This window comes from Aricia agestis, chromosome 4 (assembly GCF_905147365.1).
Source record: "Aricia agestis chromosome 4, ilAriAges1.1, whole genome shotgun sequence".
In the NCBI taxonomy this organism is placed as follows: Eukaryota; Metazoa; Arthropoda; class Insecta; order Lepidoptera; family Lycaenidae; genus Aricia; species Aricia agestis.
Window position 1 is genome coordinate 14,282,604 of NC_056409.1, and position 17,191 is coordinate 14,299,794.

Sequence of the window (17,191 nt, forward strand, 5' to 3'; positions counted from 1 at the left end):
TGTGACATTTTTTGTACATAAAAATTAATAATTATTTTAATTTTTTTATTATTAATAACATTTACCTAAAATTAAAACCAAGTAAAATAAGTTGAATCTGTTATCTGCAGCTGGATTCAGACGTCACTCGTCTGCCCTTAATATGTCATTGCTAGTCCAAGCTCCTGCATCCATTACAATTCACAGCTTCACTCAATCACTTATTTATAATAACTTGATTTTTTAAGTTATTCTCGGAATTATTGTTCTACTAAAACAAATAAATATTATTACTGCAATAAACAACAAAGAGGAAAATTCAGGTGCAAAAATAATTCAGTTCTGAATTTTCGTGCCCTCATCAATGTCCTTCAGGTACTTACTTACCACGGGGCCAGACTGACGAGGTGGGAAGCGTCTATAGATATTATTATTAATGTTTACAGTGCCAAGAATTATTAAGAAAATCTAAATCCTATTATTATTAAATTATAATTTAAACTAATAAAATAACTTTAAATTTATATTCACAACTCCCAAAACCCGTCTTTTTAATAGTACGTACATAAATACAATATAATTAAATATTATTATTATCATCATAAATTGTAGTAAAAAAAATCTACTGTTACATATTATTAGGATTCCGTAAAAGACTGTTATTCTATTTATGTATTGCTTGTACCTTTTAGGGCCGCGCCACACCGGAATGGCAGCGGCGAGGCGAGCACTTTCAGTGTCATATGATTTTACACTTTATCTTCATTATGTAATACATAGTATCGATTGAGAAGTCTGCGGCCGCCCGTGGCCTCTCGTGGCCGCCCCGCGATTTCATAAGCGATACTATGTATTACAATAATGAAGAATAAAGCTCGCTTCGCCGCTGCCATTCCGGTGTAGCGCGGCCCTTACTCTATTTATGTATTGCTTGTATATATTCTGTGGTATTGCACACATTTTGTCCGTGAATAATTGTTTGAGTAAATAAACTTCCGAATATTATTTAAGAATATTTCCTCAAAGTAAACAATGTGTTAAATCATTTTTCATTATTTTTACTGCTTAAGAGTCCGTATACGAAATTTTGCCGAAATTTTGAAGAAAACGACAGAAATAATCTATATACTTAGATAAAATTCTATCCAATTCGAGAAAAAAGAAAAAAAAAACAAATTGTGCCAAAAACACGATTCAAAACAACCTAAATCTCACATTATATAACTCGCCGCAAGGCTAATGTGAGATTTAGGTTGTTTTGAATCGTGTTTTTGGCACAATTTGCTTTTCTTTTTTTCTTTTTTCTCGAATTGGATAGAATTTTATCTATAGATTGTTTCTGTCGTTTTCTTTTTATGAATTACAGCTCTAAGTTGCCGAAATTAACAGCAATTCTTTGCCCATTTTCTCTAAAATTTTGCCGAGTTACATATTTTATTACTCAACTATTTCATATTAAAGTGGTAAAAAGTAATTCCAACATTATATAGACGACTTTCTCAACAGCGGGGCTAAAATGGTAACTTTTAGCAATTCCTCTCAATCAATTCAGCGACGATATTACGAGCAATATCGTCGGTGATTCATCTAATTTTGTAAAATAACGTCCTACGTCAATGGCAATTTAATTCATTAGCAGATTCATAATTGAAACTGTATTGCCATTCTGAAAAACATAAAAACGAACATGACCGGTTTTTTTTCTACATTTATTTATGATTTTATGAATGATCCACGAAATATTTGATATAATTGTTATATTTTATGTATTAAACTGTACTACATTTATTGTATATTTGTTCATTAAAATCATTTTATAACTAACTAGTAGGGTTGCTGAGGATTCCTCTTCCGCTTTCTCATAATGAGGAAGTTCCGCAATATTTTGGGTTCCTCAACCGTTACCGCATCCTCATAAATAAAAATAAAAAAATCCTCTTCCGCTTCCTCAAAATTTAAGAGGAATTTATGAGGAATTTCACTGCACATGCGCGGCGCGTATCCAATCATGGCACCCCATTGTATCATTCACTCATCTTTTTTGGGGTTCCGTACCCAAAGCGTAAAAATGGGACCCTATTACCACAGAATAGATAATAGTACAAGTACTATTATGTTCGGGCCACACTAACGAGAAACTCCGTTAATTATCGCGTTAATTCTAAAACATGTTATAGCATTATCGCCTTTAATTAGTGGCATGTAAAGGCGATAATGCTATAACATGTTTTAGAATTAACGCGATAATTAACGGCGTTTCTCGTTAGTGTGGCCCGAACGTTACTGAGACTTCGATGTCTGTCCGTCTGGCTGTCTGTCTCCAGGCTGTATCTCAAGAACGGCTATAGCTAGCCTTCTGAAATTTTCACAGATTGTGTATTTTTGTTGCCGCTATAACAACAAATACTAAAACAAAATTAAATTAATATTTAAGGGGGGTTACATACAATAAACTTGATTTTTTTGGTCTTTTTTCGCTCGTAATCAATAATCGCAAGAGGCACGCACTTGAAATTTTCACAAAGTCCTTAATTGTATGTGTACTTTAATGATTAATAATATTAAAATAAAATAAATCCCATACAAAAAACACAATCTATGGCCTATTTTTTCTGTACGGAATCCTTCGTGCGCGAGTCCGACTCGCACTTGGCCGATTATTTTTGTGTGCGTGTGTTGTGTATGTCACTGAGCTCCTCCTTAACTGCTGGACCGATAATGATGATTCTTTAATGTGTGTGTTTTGAGAATGGTTTAGATTCGTAGTTTGGTCCACTGGAAAATGCCCTTTTAATTATTTTTTGTGTAATATAGGTATGTACCTAGTTATGTACAGACTGGACAAAGGCTTTTGGTTTGGGTCCGCTAGTATTTATAATTTCCTATCATCCCATTCCTCATCCGCTTCCTCATCCGCATCCTCTTCCTCAAAAAATATCCTCTTCCTCATCCGCATCCTCTAAATTTGCGCGTGACAATTCCTCTTCCTCCTCCTCTTCCTCATAATCACTTCCTCAACAACCCTACTAACTAGCGACCCGCCCCGGCTTCGCACGGGTATAAAATAAATTATGGCCTAAGTCACTGAAAAAAATGATTAAAATCGATTTATTAGTTTGATTTTAAATAATTTGTCTGCGATTCCCATGATCGAGGTAATAATAATTAATATTTACGTGGACTCTCCGGGCGAGCACACCCGCACATAGATAGGTATAGTGTGTCGCCGATTTTTTGTAGATATTTAAAAGATCTACAATTACTTAGAACATTTTATGGTTCTATCTTTTATAGTTTAGGCAGCGTACGCGAAAAAATGTAACATTTCTGGTTGATTTTTTACACCTTGCGTCCGAAAATCCCAAATATCTTACGGAACCCTATTTTTTTATTTATTATTTCTAAACCTTTTACAGCAAAAATCACAAAACTGTCACGGGTTTGAGTTGGATTATTTAAAAATACTTAAAAAAAAAAAACTAGCTCCAACATTAGATTATAATTGAAATGATCTTACATGTTGTGCATTAAAACTTATAGAAATACTGTATTTTAACTGTTAAATCACGTCTGTTAATCAGCGAAATCGGCAAAATTTCGTATACGGACTCTTAAGGAAGTGTAATTTAGTGAGTGTGGTCTAGATGAGGGTACCTTAGATCACATCTTCTTTTCTTGTTCTAGAAACCAATCGTCCTTGTATGACTGTCTTCCCAATTCCATTCTTCGCCCTATAAATTTTAAATCGGTTTTATCTTATGTAAATACCCCTTTTATTGAAATTTTGTGTGTTTATATTCGTGATAACAACATTAGATTGTGACGTCTTTAATAACAATTGTGTCTGTTTTATTTTAGGTGAATCAACTCCTGTAAATATACAATTTTGTAATTGTACCCTTGTTACTTCACCAGACCTTCACATCTTTTAAATATAGTTGGGGAGGGGACGAGGGGATTTCGAGCGTGTCAGATTAAGCTTGCATAGGCTTCCTACATGTATCTAGTGTATAGAAATCGGATTTCTCAGGTGGTGGGTAGTTATTTTTTTTTTTTAATATTGAAATGTCGTCGGATCTGTCAGATTAAGATAGGGGATGTTTAGGATACCCCAAAGAAGCTTCCATATAAAGCACTGACGATTCAAAGGTTAGGTAAGCCTCAAGCCTGTAGCGACATTTTAAAATATCTTTATTTATAAAACTCAAAGGTGTCTCAAAAAAGAATGGTGCTCTATCAAACCACTGGACGGATCGGGCTAAAATTTTGCATGCAGGTAGATGTTATGACGTAGGCATCCGCTAAGAAAGGATTTTGATAAATTTCAACCCCAATGAGTTAAAATAGGGGATGAAAGTTTGTATATAATAATATTTCTTGACGCGAGCGGGCAAAAGCTCGTAAAAAATAAAGGTTCATATTTTCTTAACTAAGCAGTTATTTTATTTTGCTCTAAGCTAAATCATAAATATATTTATATAATCATAATATTAATACGCGAACGAAAAACTTTGTAACCCTTTTTACGAAAAATGGGGAAACATAGGTGTATGAAATTTTGCACAGACTTTATAGTTTATATGGTGAAGGAGTGCATCAAGCTAATATTATTTTGAAATTATGCTTTTATCACACATTTTTAACAAATAAAACATTACACACACTACAACACACACACATGAGAAATGACAGATTTTTGAGTGACAAGCCTATACATACGAATTATACTCTTTTATTTATGGTTGAAGTCTGTTGACAAATTGTAAATGGATTATAGTTTTTTTTATTGAATCTAAGATACTATTAGACAATGCTTACTCGGCCAGTCTGAGATCAGCGGGGCTAAAATGGTCACATTTAGCAATTTCTCTCAATCAATTCAGCAAATGTATTGTCAAAACTGTCAAAGTGACAAATGTCAAATAAGTACAAAAATACAGAAATGAATTTCAAGCAGAGTTACATTTTGCGACTTTAGAAAAATGAATCATATAATGATTCATATCGTGATTCTTCAAAGCGAACATTTTAGCCCCGCAGCTAAGTCCCAGAGACAAGAGTCAATATTATTTTTTACAAAATATAGGTAGTAGTTCTAATGTCGTTGAAACTAAGGTAGAATTTCGACCATTGGGCGATCTCTAGTTTACCTAATTTTACCTAATAAGCAATTTTCTGAATATATTTTCTTTTTCAAAACTTTAAAATGGCTGCAGTTTCTGAACCCGCTGCTAAAATAAAAAAACGCTCTTATTACTTTTTTATCAGCTTTACCTAATGTACAAAACTTACTAGGTCTCCATGATGCTCAAGTGACTACAAAAATAGCACCCTCCCAGCAGTTGTTTGAAAAGACTTTGCTCTATAGTAGAGGACTACTTTAGAGCAAAGTCTTTTTTGAACAACTATGACATTGGCAACTCACTGAGTCGGCCATAATAAAAGAAGAAGAAGTGTTATTTAATTTATTCTATGTTTTAACACTATAATTTTAGCCCTGGCCCTGCCATGCCAGACAGATGTGTCATGAAGGAAATCTAGATTATATATTATACAGGGTGTAACAAAAACTTTAGGGTGTGTACGTGTTCCTTGTAGAGAGTTCATTGTGAAAGTAGCAGCGCTGAAAGACGAACATTTTTTTTCACTTTTGTATGTTCAAGGGCCCGAGCGTCACGAGTTTTCCCATACAAAAGTGAAAAAAAATTTTGGTTTTTCAGCACTGCTACTTTCACAGTGAACTCTCTACAAGGAACATGTACACACCCTAAAGTATTATCACTTATTTTTGTTACACACTGTATATACCTCTATAATCTAGATTATATATTATACAGGGTGTAACAAAAACTTTAGGGTGTGTACGTGTTCCTTGTAGAGAGTTCATTGTGAAAGTAGCAGCGCTGAAAGACGAACATTTTTTTTCACTTTTGTATGTGCAAGGGCCCGAGCGTCACGAGTTTTCCCATACAAAAGTGAAAAAAAATTTTGGTTTTTCAGCACTGCTACTTTCACAGTGAACTCTCTACAAGGAACATGTACACACCCTAAAGTATTATCACTTATTTTTGTTACACACTGTATATACCTCTATAATCTAGATATTGTATTATATCTAGATTATAGAGGTACATAATAAACATGCTATTGTTAATTTATTAAACTGGAACTGATTGGTGCACTATCTAAAAGTTTTAAGTTCTAAAAAAAATACTGATGTCACCTAAATACATATCCTTATCACATGTATGACGCAAAATAATGATTTGATGCTCTTTTTATGTTGGATAATTCTGTGTACAGTTGGTTCATAAACACACCGGCAAAATTAGAGGAACATAACAAAATTTTCAATTTTTTTAAATTGTTCACTGATTTTTATATATTTATATATTTATTTACTAATTGATTATTAAAAAATAATTTTTATATAAATTTAAGGCATAAAAACGTGAAAAATAGAAAAAAATCAGCAAAAATAAAAAAATTAAGAAAATCTTTGAAATTTCAGTAGTAAGTTTTTAAGATAAATTCTCCATTTTTATTAAAGAAATGCCATGTTAAAAGCGTGTAATGCTGGTGTAATGCCTTCTATGGATCTCAAGAGGGCCTGGATACGCCATTCCATGCTGGCATTTTAATTGTCAATCATTTCCTGTGGGATATTCTCCTACTCCTCCAGTAGCGCCAACTCGAGCTCCTGGACACATTTTGGAGCTGGAGTTTTAACTCGTACCGTTCACCCATTGATGTGCCACACGTCTTCAATCGGATCCACATCCGTAGACCACGCTGGCCTCTCCACCTGGGCTACGCCAGCATCGTTTAGGTAATAATGCCCGATTTTCTTACTCTATGGACGCACATAAAATTGAAATTACTACTTAAAACTGTGTAAAAGGCACACCATGCAGTTCCAGGATGTCGGTGCTATAGCTCTGTACTGTCAAAGTACCATCATCTATAATCATCAACTCCATGCGGGCTCCAAATCATATGCAACTCCAAACCATTACGAAGCCTGCATCATAGGCCACTGTTTCCGGTAAGTTTGATGGCCTGTAGCTTTCCTTATAATTTATCCACATTCTTTATCGCCTGTCAATACAATGTACACAGAATTTGCTCCCATCACTGTACAGCACAAGATTTCACTCAGTTGTCTAATTTTGATGTTCACGCGCAAATCTTAGCCTGGCTCTTCGGTGTCCTGTCTCAAGTTTTGGTGCCCTTGCTGGCACTTTTGAGTTTAATTTAAGTTCTTTGAGTCTTCTTCTTACTGTACAATCACTTACACGTTCATCTTGGACCTGTTCCGACAGGTTTCGTGTCTGCATAGCAGTTTGAGGTCGATTTCTTAAGTTTTGTTTCCTTACAAAATGGTCATCCTGAACCATTGTCACCCGATATCTGCCTTGTTCTCGTCTCCGAACGTAAGATCCAGTCTCTCTGAAGCGTTGAAAGTTACGATGAACCACGGAAGCCGACACACCTAAGGCCTGACTGACCGAACGGTAGGTGTGACCTTTCTCTATCGTGGTTACAGCTCTAGCTGTCGCAGATGCTGGGAAATCACTAATTTTGTATCTAAGCAATGTGTTCTTCCAAAAACCAAACAATCAAATGAGCTGAGCATACCTTGCACCCCGCTAAAACGCCATTCTTATCAGGAACACTTACAACGTCAATAATCGAAAAACACTTATTAGGGCATAATTGCTATAAAAACCTGTCAACTTGCCAGTTTTGTTCAATATTTTATTTCTTGAATGAGCTTAGAAGCTATAAAAAAGGCTTTCAGACAGCCCGGCCCACTTGAGTTCAAGTTTTGGCCCTTTTTACCAATGTTCCGCTAATTGTGCCAGTGTGTGTAGTTTAAATTAGCTATAAGTATTGTGTAACAAGACAATTATTATGCTGGTTCTAATAGAATTACATAAACCATTCAGGGGGGTGAGCAAAGATCTTTTCGTTTTTGCTTCATTATAGAATCGCCGATCAAATGTTCGTTAATATGACATTGACGTTTGACTTGTCTTATGTCAATTCCATACATTTTGAACGAAAAGATCTTGGCTCACTCCCCAGGTAAGACTTAGACTAGACTGACTTAACGCGACTTATTTAAGTAGTAATGCTACTACGAGTACATACTTTTTCTCGACTTTAATAAGTCGCGTTAAGTCCCGATTAAAAAGTTTAATTATAATGCAACGCGAAAGTTTAAAATGTTATCTTAGACTAGACTGGCAGCAGATTCTTTAATAATAGGTAGTTCAAAAATTACTTTTGAATGCTTGTACACTGCACACATTTATTCATTCATTCTTACACAACAGAGTTGTCAAGTTCTAAAAAGTAAAATGCTATTTCATATGGCATAATAGTACAATTCTTTTTAAATTATATTGTCTACTCAGAAAATTTTGAGTAGCCCATGGAAGTATGATTATTTAATAGCCAAACTCATATTGTATTTAACAAGTTACCCTAGATTTTGATATGAGAAGATGCATTCTTAGGTACCTACATAAGTTCAATTTTGTTTTTTTAGTATTTAAGATACACTTTTGTTCCTATAATATATGTAAGTACATATTTATTCCTAATAACATTTTTATTGCATTTGTCCTAAGAGTAACTGAATTATAATATGTACATTGTACATAAGTGGCCTGGTAGTTAACTGCTGAATCCAGTGTTTGGCTCAGCTCTTTAAATGGTTTTCATGGTATTCTGTAACAGTGCCACAATGAAAAGTGCACACTTGGTTAGTTACAAAGAAAGTATTATGTGCTAGATAATTTGAATTCTCAATTTTAGAGAATTAAGGTGGCATTATACAGTAATGTAACATCATACATTTGGCTAAATTATCAGCTCCATTGTGTGAATCGCTGACACAACAGAAATTCAATTATTGTCATTTGGCAGTGTTAATGTTGTAAGTGTTCCTTGTGTATTATTATAGTTGGTGTTAGCTAAAAGTTATAACTACCGTACTATCCCATCTTGTACCATCGAGGAAATTGATTCCTAGGCAGTTGACAGACCTACGTCATTCGGTCGACTTATGTCAAATCAATGTTAGCTGTAGAATTTGTTTAAGTTCGGGTGAGTAGATTTGGGCCGTGTAGACACAGAAGCTTGGCTCTACATAAGATCTCATATATCTTTTTCAAAGGGTAAACATTATGTGGTAGTCTTGGCAACAATTTACAAATGTTTTGGGTGGGATCTTGTTAAGTATGTCGAAATCGAAGATTCTAATAATTTGTACCATGTGACTTCGATGGAGAAAGTACCACAAACATCAAAGAGAAATCAACAGGCAATTAAAGCTATTGTTTTTCCCAAAGGCGAGTTAGTAACAAAAGACTCCAATGTACATAAAAATGAATAATTTTACCTTCGTTTTTGGTTGGCAGGTTTCGAAGCCATGTCGATATTTTAACTTGACACTATTATGAAACTTCACGATAGACACAATCTTAGGACACTGCTAAGGATAGTATCACATCGCTTGTAATTAATGCTTTTTCTTTAATTTTTCTGTCCACTATTCACTATGTCTTGGGTATCGCAATTTTGGTCATTTTATCATGCACTACACAAACAAAATACACTTTGTTGTCGTGAACTTGCACGGTAGATTTTAGAAAACCACAGACTACTTAGGGATACTACGTTGGAAAACACAACTTGAAATAAAATGATTGCTTGTCATAAATGACCATTGACCATAGACAACAGAGCAATGAGTATAGAGAAATGTTCACAGAGTATATCAGCCTTACTCTTATGACCTAGACCTTACTCTATGGTCAACGATTTAATTATTTTTTAACCTGGCAATATTTTTTGCAGGTTCTAAATGGGCCCATTCACGGCAGGATTGCCGTGCAGACCACCGGCTTAGCAGTATAGTGAATGGTGTTGCAGGCCTGCACAGCAGCCTGCAAGTTGCAACACCGACACCGAGCAGGACGCGACATGAGTCCTGCACAAAGTGTGCAAGCTCCTGAGCTTACAGTCCGCCGCAAAGGACCGTGAATGTGGTTGCAGGATGGTTGCAGGCATCAATATATTATAAGTTTATGGTTGCAGCATAAACCTATAATGCTAAAGACCAACAAAGAGTGCGAGAGAGAAGAAAATCCTTTATGGAATTATAACAAGATGAAAAGAGAGAGGCAGTCTAATGAAAATTATAACCACTTTTATTTGACAGGTCGTCAAAAGTCATCAGTCGTTTTTATGCCCTTTCGGTATTTCCAATATATTGTTCAATTTGTTTGTTATTTTTATATTTAAAAGTAGTGACTTGTGCTGTAAGTGTTTGCAGTGTAAATCATAAGAATAATCCTGAAAAATATACATTTCACAGGTAAGTAATTAATCTTCATGTCCTAATTGCTACGATGTGTTTATTTTTGTTATATTCTGTCTTTAGTTCTTTATTTCAAATAAAATATTGTGAATCCTCCCTTTTACTTTCATATTTTGCGTAACTAAAGGTACTATTGTTCTTATATTGCACAAATTTTGAAGAAACATTTTTCATAAAATTTTTTTACATATAGGTACGCTAATGCTTGAATCAAATTTATCGTTATGCTTATCGATATTTTACAATAACATAAAACTAAAATAAAAATAATTTACCTTTATATTTATCACCTTAAGCCCGGCCGCACATTGTCCGAAATTTCTGATCAGAAAAATTCGGACGCCCGGCGGAACGCACTCTGTTCATACATTTTGTTGTAGACCCATCATACTAAAAGAATTTGTATGAGCGGGGCGGGGCGTCCGAATTTTTGTGATCAGAAATTCGGAAAATGTGCGGCCGGACTAAAAAGGACATATTATCTTATTTTAACTAATATAATATAGTATAGTATAATATAGCTTATATAATAGCTAATATAATATATCTACTATAATATAGAGTGACTCTAAAACTAGAGGAATCTTTATATTCATATATCATAATCATTTGTTTTACAGATTCCCTCAAGATCCTCTATTATGAGGAAAATGGCTGAAATTAATTGGGCGTGTTGGTTGGAATCCCAAGAAAAATTCAACAATATGTAGCAAACATTTCATTGAAAATTTTTAAAGAAAAGGTAGAATAAATACTATTTTGGTTAAAGGAGCTATCCCAACTTTATTTGTACCAATAAGTTTGACCTACTGTTGCACTTGTTACTGAAGCAATTATTAAAAATAAGCAATTATAAGCAATTATTGCTTTTTAGTTTATTTAAGATTATACTTAAATGAACTAAAAAGTATTTTGAAGTCGGTACCAGTCCTAAGTATATAAGTTGCAACTATACCTATTCTGTCAGAGAACTGGCGATTAGGTTAGCTGGTACCGATTGCAAAATAATGAAGATTGAGAACAGAATTAATACTGAGTACAGTATAAGAATTATTTAATACTTTTTAGTTCATTTAAGTAAAATATTACAATTGTCATATCACCTTGGAAGTCGGTTTTAATTTTTTGTTTAAAAATAATAATTTTACTCTTTTTAGCTGTCCTTAAGGTTTTCTATACTTACAGTTGGTGTTTTGAAAAATCAAAATCAAAATTGCTTTATTTCTGAACAAATCTAAAATAAAATAAATTTTCAGAATGCATGGTGCCTACCACCGGCTCGGGAACTAAGCCGACGAGAAGAACTGGCGTAAGAAACTCGCACGGGGCCCACTTTTCACCAAAAAAAGTGAGAAAAAAAAAATCTTTTAAAATAAAATTTACAATGCTGTAACTAAAAATTATACAATGTAAACATAGATACATAATAATTGTAAGTCATGTAGAAGTAGCCTTGCAAGCAGTCATTCAGCATTCTACTCCCAAGATGTGCCATCGTTTATGAAATCATTTTGGCTTTGGCACAAAACGTTCTTTGACTACTTTTTTAAATTTATTAATCGAAAGATTTTGAACGTTTTCTGGGACCATAATATGTTCCCATTTGAATATCAAGGAGTCACCTCGATTTCTCATGGTTTCCATCACCAGACCACCACTTTTGTGAACATGATACCTACTCAGAACAATACAATGTACAACAATTTGAAAATCGGTTCATAAACGGCGGAGTAATCGTTGAACATACATAAAAAATATATCCACAGCCGAACGTCTAGACTCCTCCTGTTTGGAAGTCGGTTAAAAACAATATGTAATAAAAAATAATATGATATTTTATTATATGTATTTAATTTAAGAATAAAATATAATATACTATGTGTGTTGTTTACTTTCAACATTTACTTTCAATGTAAGGGCTGATTTACCAGATAGATTTTACCTGAGTAATAAGTAACTTTATAATGTGTTATGTGTATATTATTTACCCCTATAAGAACCTCATGTCACAACATATCCGACGATTGAAAATTCATTCCAAAAGAAAATGTGTATCTACTTTTCAATCGTCACCTTTTTTTGCCAATTAAAATTTATGATACCTAATTTGAAATACAAATCTGTCAAAGTTGCATATTATTTATTTCTTATAGAAACTCAGGTAAAATAACTCGAACGGACTATACTATCGATAGCAAAATACTATACTATCGATAGTAAAATATACTTACATCACTAGCACACGCATTGACAGATCGAAAATGGTCACGCATTTTCGGGTTGTCAGGTGGTCTATACGACAGTATAATATATTTACGGCCGTTCCCAATATTTGATCTATCTCTGGTTTTGCCCTACTAGAGATAGAAATAGCTCACAATTGACTTAAAATACATATATGTCTCTAATGTCTAAGGCGGGCGCCAGACATGTGATCAAATACGCAAATTCGCCAAGTGTGGCACTGACATTTGCCTATTTGTGCAAATTAATTGCTGTCATTTTCCTATTTGTGCAAAGTTTGCTCAAACTTTGAAGCCCATGTTTGCTTTATGTGAGCTATTCCTATCTCTAGTAAGGCAAAACCAGAGATAGATCAAATATTGGGAACGGCCGTAAGTCTATGGGTTGTAGGACTGCATTTTGACATTTTGTTTTCTTATTATGGCACTTCGGCTAGTATGGCACTTCGGTAGAGAATATTATGGCGGAAAAACAATATTTTTTAATACAATTTTCAGCATCGTTTTTCTATATTGTCAGGTCTAAAAGTCTAGTCAAAGTTTAAGTAAAAGTCAATACGGTACAGTCAGGAAGTCAAGTCGGTCGATGGAGTTTTGGAGGGAACACAAATTGCACGTTTTTGCATATTGCATCACTTTCCCACACTTGTACACGATAACGAATATCTAATGGTTAACATCCTACCAATATTACACATTAAAAGCCCAGTTAACACAATTTTAAAATTTGTTAATGTGAGCTATGAGCTATCGCACGTATTTTTAAGTCTTATCTCTATAGTCTGCCAAGAAAGCGAAGAAATTAAAAAGTGGCAACCACGTAGTGTCATCCCTTTCAAATCAATCTAACAAAAAAAGGATGACACTACGATGTTGCCACTTTTTAATTTCTTCACTTTCTTGACAGCCAGTATAATTATTTCGCCATTTTCAACTTATCGCTTAAAGGCCGTATACACGATCGGTTCCAACCACCAACAGAGGTCACCTTGGTAGGGTTGGAACAAAAATCAACCGTGTAGACGCTTGTTTTTGGTTGACCAACCAAATAACCTTCAATTACCTTGGCAGTGAGCGCATCCCTCACGACCAATGTCAAATAGAGAACATTGAGTTGAAACGCAAAGGTGTAGACGCTTATTGGCGCTCAGTCGCGCATTGATCGTCGGATGCGTTGCATGTGGTGTGTAGCGCCAGTAGCCAAAAATCTTAACATTGCTATGAAACGTTCTTCCACAGACACAGCTTTTCGCATCAACAGTCATTAATGAACCCTTAATTACAAAACAAGACACAGGTCTTGTTTTGTAATTAAGGGTCGCACCATCTATACCTATACATATTTTAAAACAAAGTCGCTTTTATCCCTCATGTCCCTTTGTTCCCTTTAATCTTTAAAACTGCGCAACGGATTTTGATAATTCTTTCAGTATAATATAACACTGAAGCCCATTTATCGATGAAGGCTATAGGCTATATTTTATCACGCTAAGACTAATAGGAGCGAAGAAACAGAGGAAAACGTGGAAAAAACGGGGAAAGTTATTTGAAAGGGCTAACTTGATCGCGCTAATCTCAGGAACTACTGATCCGATTTAAAAAATTCTTTCAGTGTTAGATATTCCATTTATTGAGAAAGGCTATAGGCTATACTTTATCACGCTAAGACTAATAGGAGAATGTAGAAAAAACGAGGGAAATTATTTGAAAGGGCTTATCTCGCGAACTACTGGAGCAATTTTTATTTTATTTGGCACAGATAAGAAGTAGACCACGTAAAGGATCATTAATCATTTTTTCAGTGGCTATATATTTTATACCTGTGCGACGCCGGGGCGGGTCGCTAGTTTCTAATAATTCGTTGAAAGTATTTTCGTCCATTCTAAAATAATTGAGAAAATCATCAGAGTCCAATATTTTTAAAATGTTTAAAAATGGCTCAACGTTTTCCTTTCTTTTAACCACCGTTTCATCTACAACCGTCTTTTTCTACGTTTTTTGTCATCACAATATATAGCTATACAAGCCAGCGCTATTGCGGTCTTTTGAGGTTTAGATAGTGGTCCCATTGTTCACTTTTCCACAGCCTAGCCAAGACAGACGAGTTGATTTACCTACGTGTAGATAGAGATTCAACTTTGTTGACCCAACCAAGGTGACCTGTGTTGGTGGTTGGAACCGATCGTGTATACGGCCTTTTAGACTTTTGTGTCATTTGATCAGTTAATAATATTTTTTAAAGTAGCCAATCGTTGATCGAAGGCCGAAGCACACATGCAGAATAGCGAATTAGCGATGTTTAAAATCTTTCGTTTCGTTGCGAACTGCCCCTGATACTCATATTATCCTTCGACGAGCTTCATGTAGTTTGTCTTAGGCCTTAGCCCAGTTCCGCAAAGGATATCAATGTACCTAGTAACAGTACTATCTTGGTACTATACATGGTACTGTACAAAAACAAACACATCGTATGTAAGTATAATTATTATTCTTTTATTTATTTATACAAGTTTTTAATGTATAACATCAATGTGATATTTTTAATTTTTGTTTTCCTATGTAGTAATTAGATACATATTCAAATAATTTGACACTTGTTAGAGATTTTAATCACTTCCAAACATTATGTACAGTCTCATAAATAAATAGGTCCTTTCCTAAATAAATACACTTTACACAGCACTTTCCCTGGATAGAGTCAAGGTGACGTCTGGCGGAGGAGGTTCGAAAGTCCACAGGTTGTTACGGGACTTCCTTCTTCTGTCTATGGTGGGGACGGACTCCATGGACCCATCTGAGTAGCCGCTACTGCACGACCGGAGACTATTCGATGCTCGTACCTTTTGTTCTGTGAATTTGGATTTCAAGAATTTAAACATTTCAAAACTACTTAAGATAAAACACCCAATTATTATCGGCACTTAAAGAGTTCTTAACTACAAAAAATAATAATTATTATCCTATTAATTTTGTCATTCATCAAAACAAAAATCTTAGGTGTCAATCACTGCCAACGATGGTGCAGTTTCCCCTAGAGCCTAGGTACTTGTTTTTCAAGGTTTCAGTTTTGTATCATCTCAGGTATACTTAAGACAATAACCATTTGCCATCAATAGAAGAGTGAGGAAGATAACAATTTGCCAACAACCGAAGGAATGTATTAAGACGTATTATGAAAAAGTAGGTATTAAGTAATAACTAATAAGAAACAGTTTATTAGTGAATTGTATTACAATTCAAGTTTGTACCTAGTCGTACCTCCTAATGTGTCGAGGTATTCTCTGGAAGCGTCGTCTAGATGCACCAGCTGTATGACGGGAGCCGGGGGCTTCGCACGTGTCCGCCTCGCCAGTCGCACAGCCAGCCAGGTTGAGAGAATAAAGACTGCGACTAGTATCACTGCGCCTATTGATATGCCGAAGTCTTTTTCGGTTAGGACTGAAATAAAACAATGGGATTTTAAACGGAAGAGTGGCAAACAGCACCAATTATTTGACTAATTTTAAGCCTTTATCCTACTGGCAAGGCAAAATGCGATTGTGAGGCGAATATCAAAGCTCATATATCTAGTGCATGCCGCGTTAAACAATTTTATTTATAACGGACAGTCACAACAGACATACTGTCCGCTAAGTTCCCTCAGAAACTTTTTTGTATGATATACATGAAACAATATTATACCAATATTATAAATTATAACAATATTATACCCACAAGTAAGTATAGCTTATACGGCTACACTTACTTGTGGGTATAATATTGTTAAATACCCACAAACCTATATTTGTGCGTATTTGTTAAATTACTCACATTTCCACCACGGCACAGATGCAGCATCTAACAAATTCTCCGTCGGTCGCAATAGCAGTGCAGGAGAACAGCCGTATCTGTTGCAGGCGGCGGCACCAGCCTCGTCTCCCGGCCCCAAGGATCCCAGCGCCCCCCGAACCAGCCAGGGAGTGCCTCCACGAGCCAGCGCTCTACCTGTCCCGTACCCCATGGAACCGCGTCGCTCCAACATCAAAGACGAGTTTGACGTCGATAGTCTCCAAACCGATACTTCGTAGTACGTTGCGTTCTCAACTGTGAAGATTAATTAGGTATTTAATCACCAATGTTTGGCAAACAAACACGGAAAATAGCCAGAGCAATACCAATGTTAAATTTATTTACCTGGTACACATCTCATTTGGAATTCCTCAAACTCGTACGCCAAATCACATTGCTGAGGTTGGGGTGGTCTCAGGCTTTCGAAGTGGAAAATCTTCTGGCACGCTTTATCTTGAGAAGCTATCCCGTTGCTGGCTTCACAGCTCGCCGATAGCGTGGTGGCCAGTGAACCGGTTATTTGGGAGAGTGGCAAATAGGCAGATCCCGAAGTTAAATGTTGCACCTCCTCGTCAGAGGGCTGAACGTGCCAGAAGAAGGTATCGGGAGGCGGAAGACTCCTCACGATACATTGTAGAGTCTCCCCAACCAACTTTATTCCCTGCTCTGAGCATTCAGGTGGGTCTGGAAGTATAAAAAACTATTTCAATCTACGAATAATAAATAGTTTTTATTATTCGTAGATTTCAAT

General features: G+C 35.3%; 2 protein-coding genes across 5 annotated transcripts in view; both read right to left on the reverse strand.

Annotated features, from left to right (window-relative positions):
* Nucleotides 1-9,640, reverse strand: part of LOC121726526 (hypoxia-inducible factor 1-alpha-like) — an 85,644-nt gene extending 76,004 nt beyond the window's left edge. The window contains exon 1 of the mRNA XM_042113923.1: nucleotides 9,389-9,640. Coding sequence (XP_041969857.1) covers nucleotides 9,389-9,420 — 32 coding nt within the window. The 5' untranslated portion in view covers nucleotides 9,421-9,640. The remainder of the gene's footprint in view (nucleotides 1-9,388) is intronic.
* Nucleotides 9,641-15,160: 5,520 nt separating this feature from the next.
* LOC121726197 (Fc receptor-like protein 5) overlaps nucleotides 15,161-17,191 on the reverse strand; it is a 113,146-nt gene continuing 111,115 nt past the window's right edge. For 3 of the 4 annotated variants that reach the window (XM_042113431.1, XM_042113434.1, XM_042113432.1), the window contains 4 exons: nucleotides 16,786-17,124; nucleotides 16,423-16,695; nucleotides 15,871-16,050; nucleotides 15,161-15,460 (listed from right to left, as the gene is read on the reverse strand). In XM_042113431.1, the coding sequence (XP_041969365.1) occupies nucleotides 15,285-15,460; nucleotides 15,871-16,050; nucleotides 16,423-16,695; nucleotides 16,786-17,124 (968 nt within the window). In that variant the 3' untranslated portion in view covers nucleotides 15,161-15,284. Of the gene's footprint in view, nucleotides 15,461-15,860; nucleotides 16,051-16,422; nucleotides 16,696-16,785; nucleotides 17,125-17,191 lie in introns of all 4 variants that reach the window. The other variant, XM_042113435.1, reaches the window with a different exon arrangement.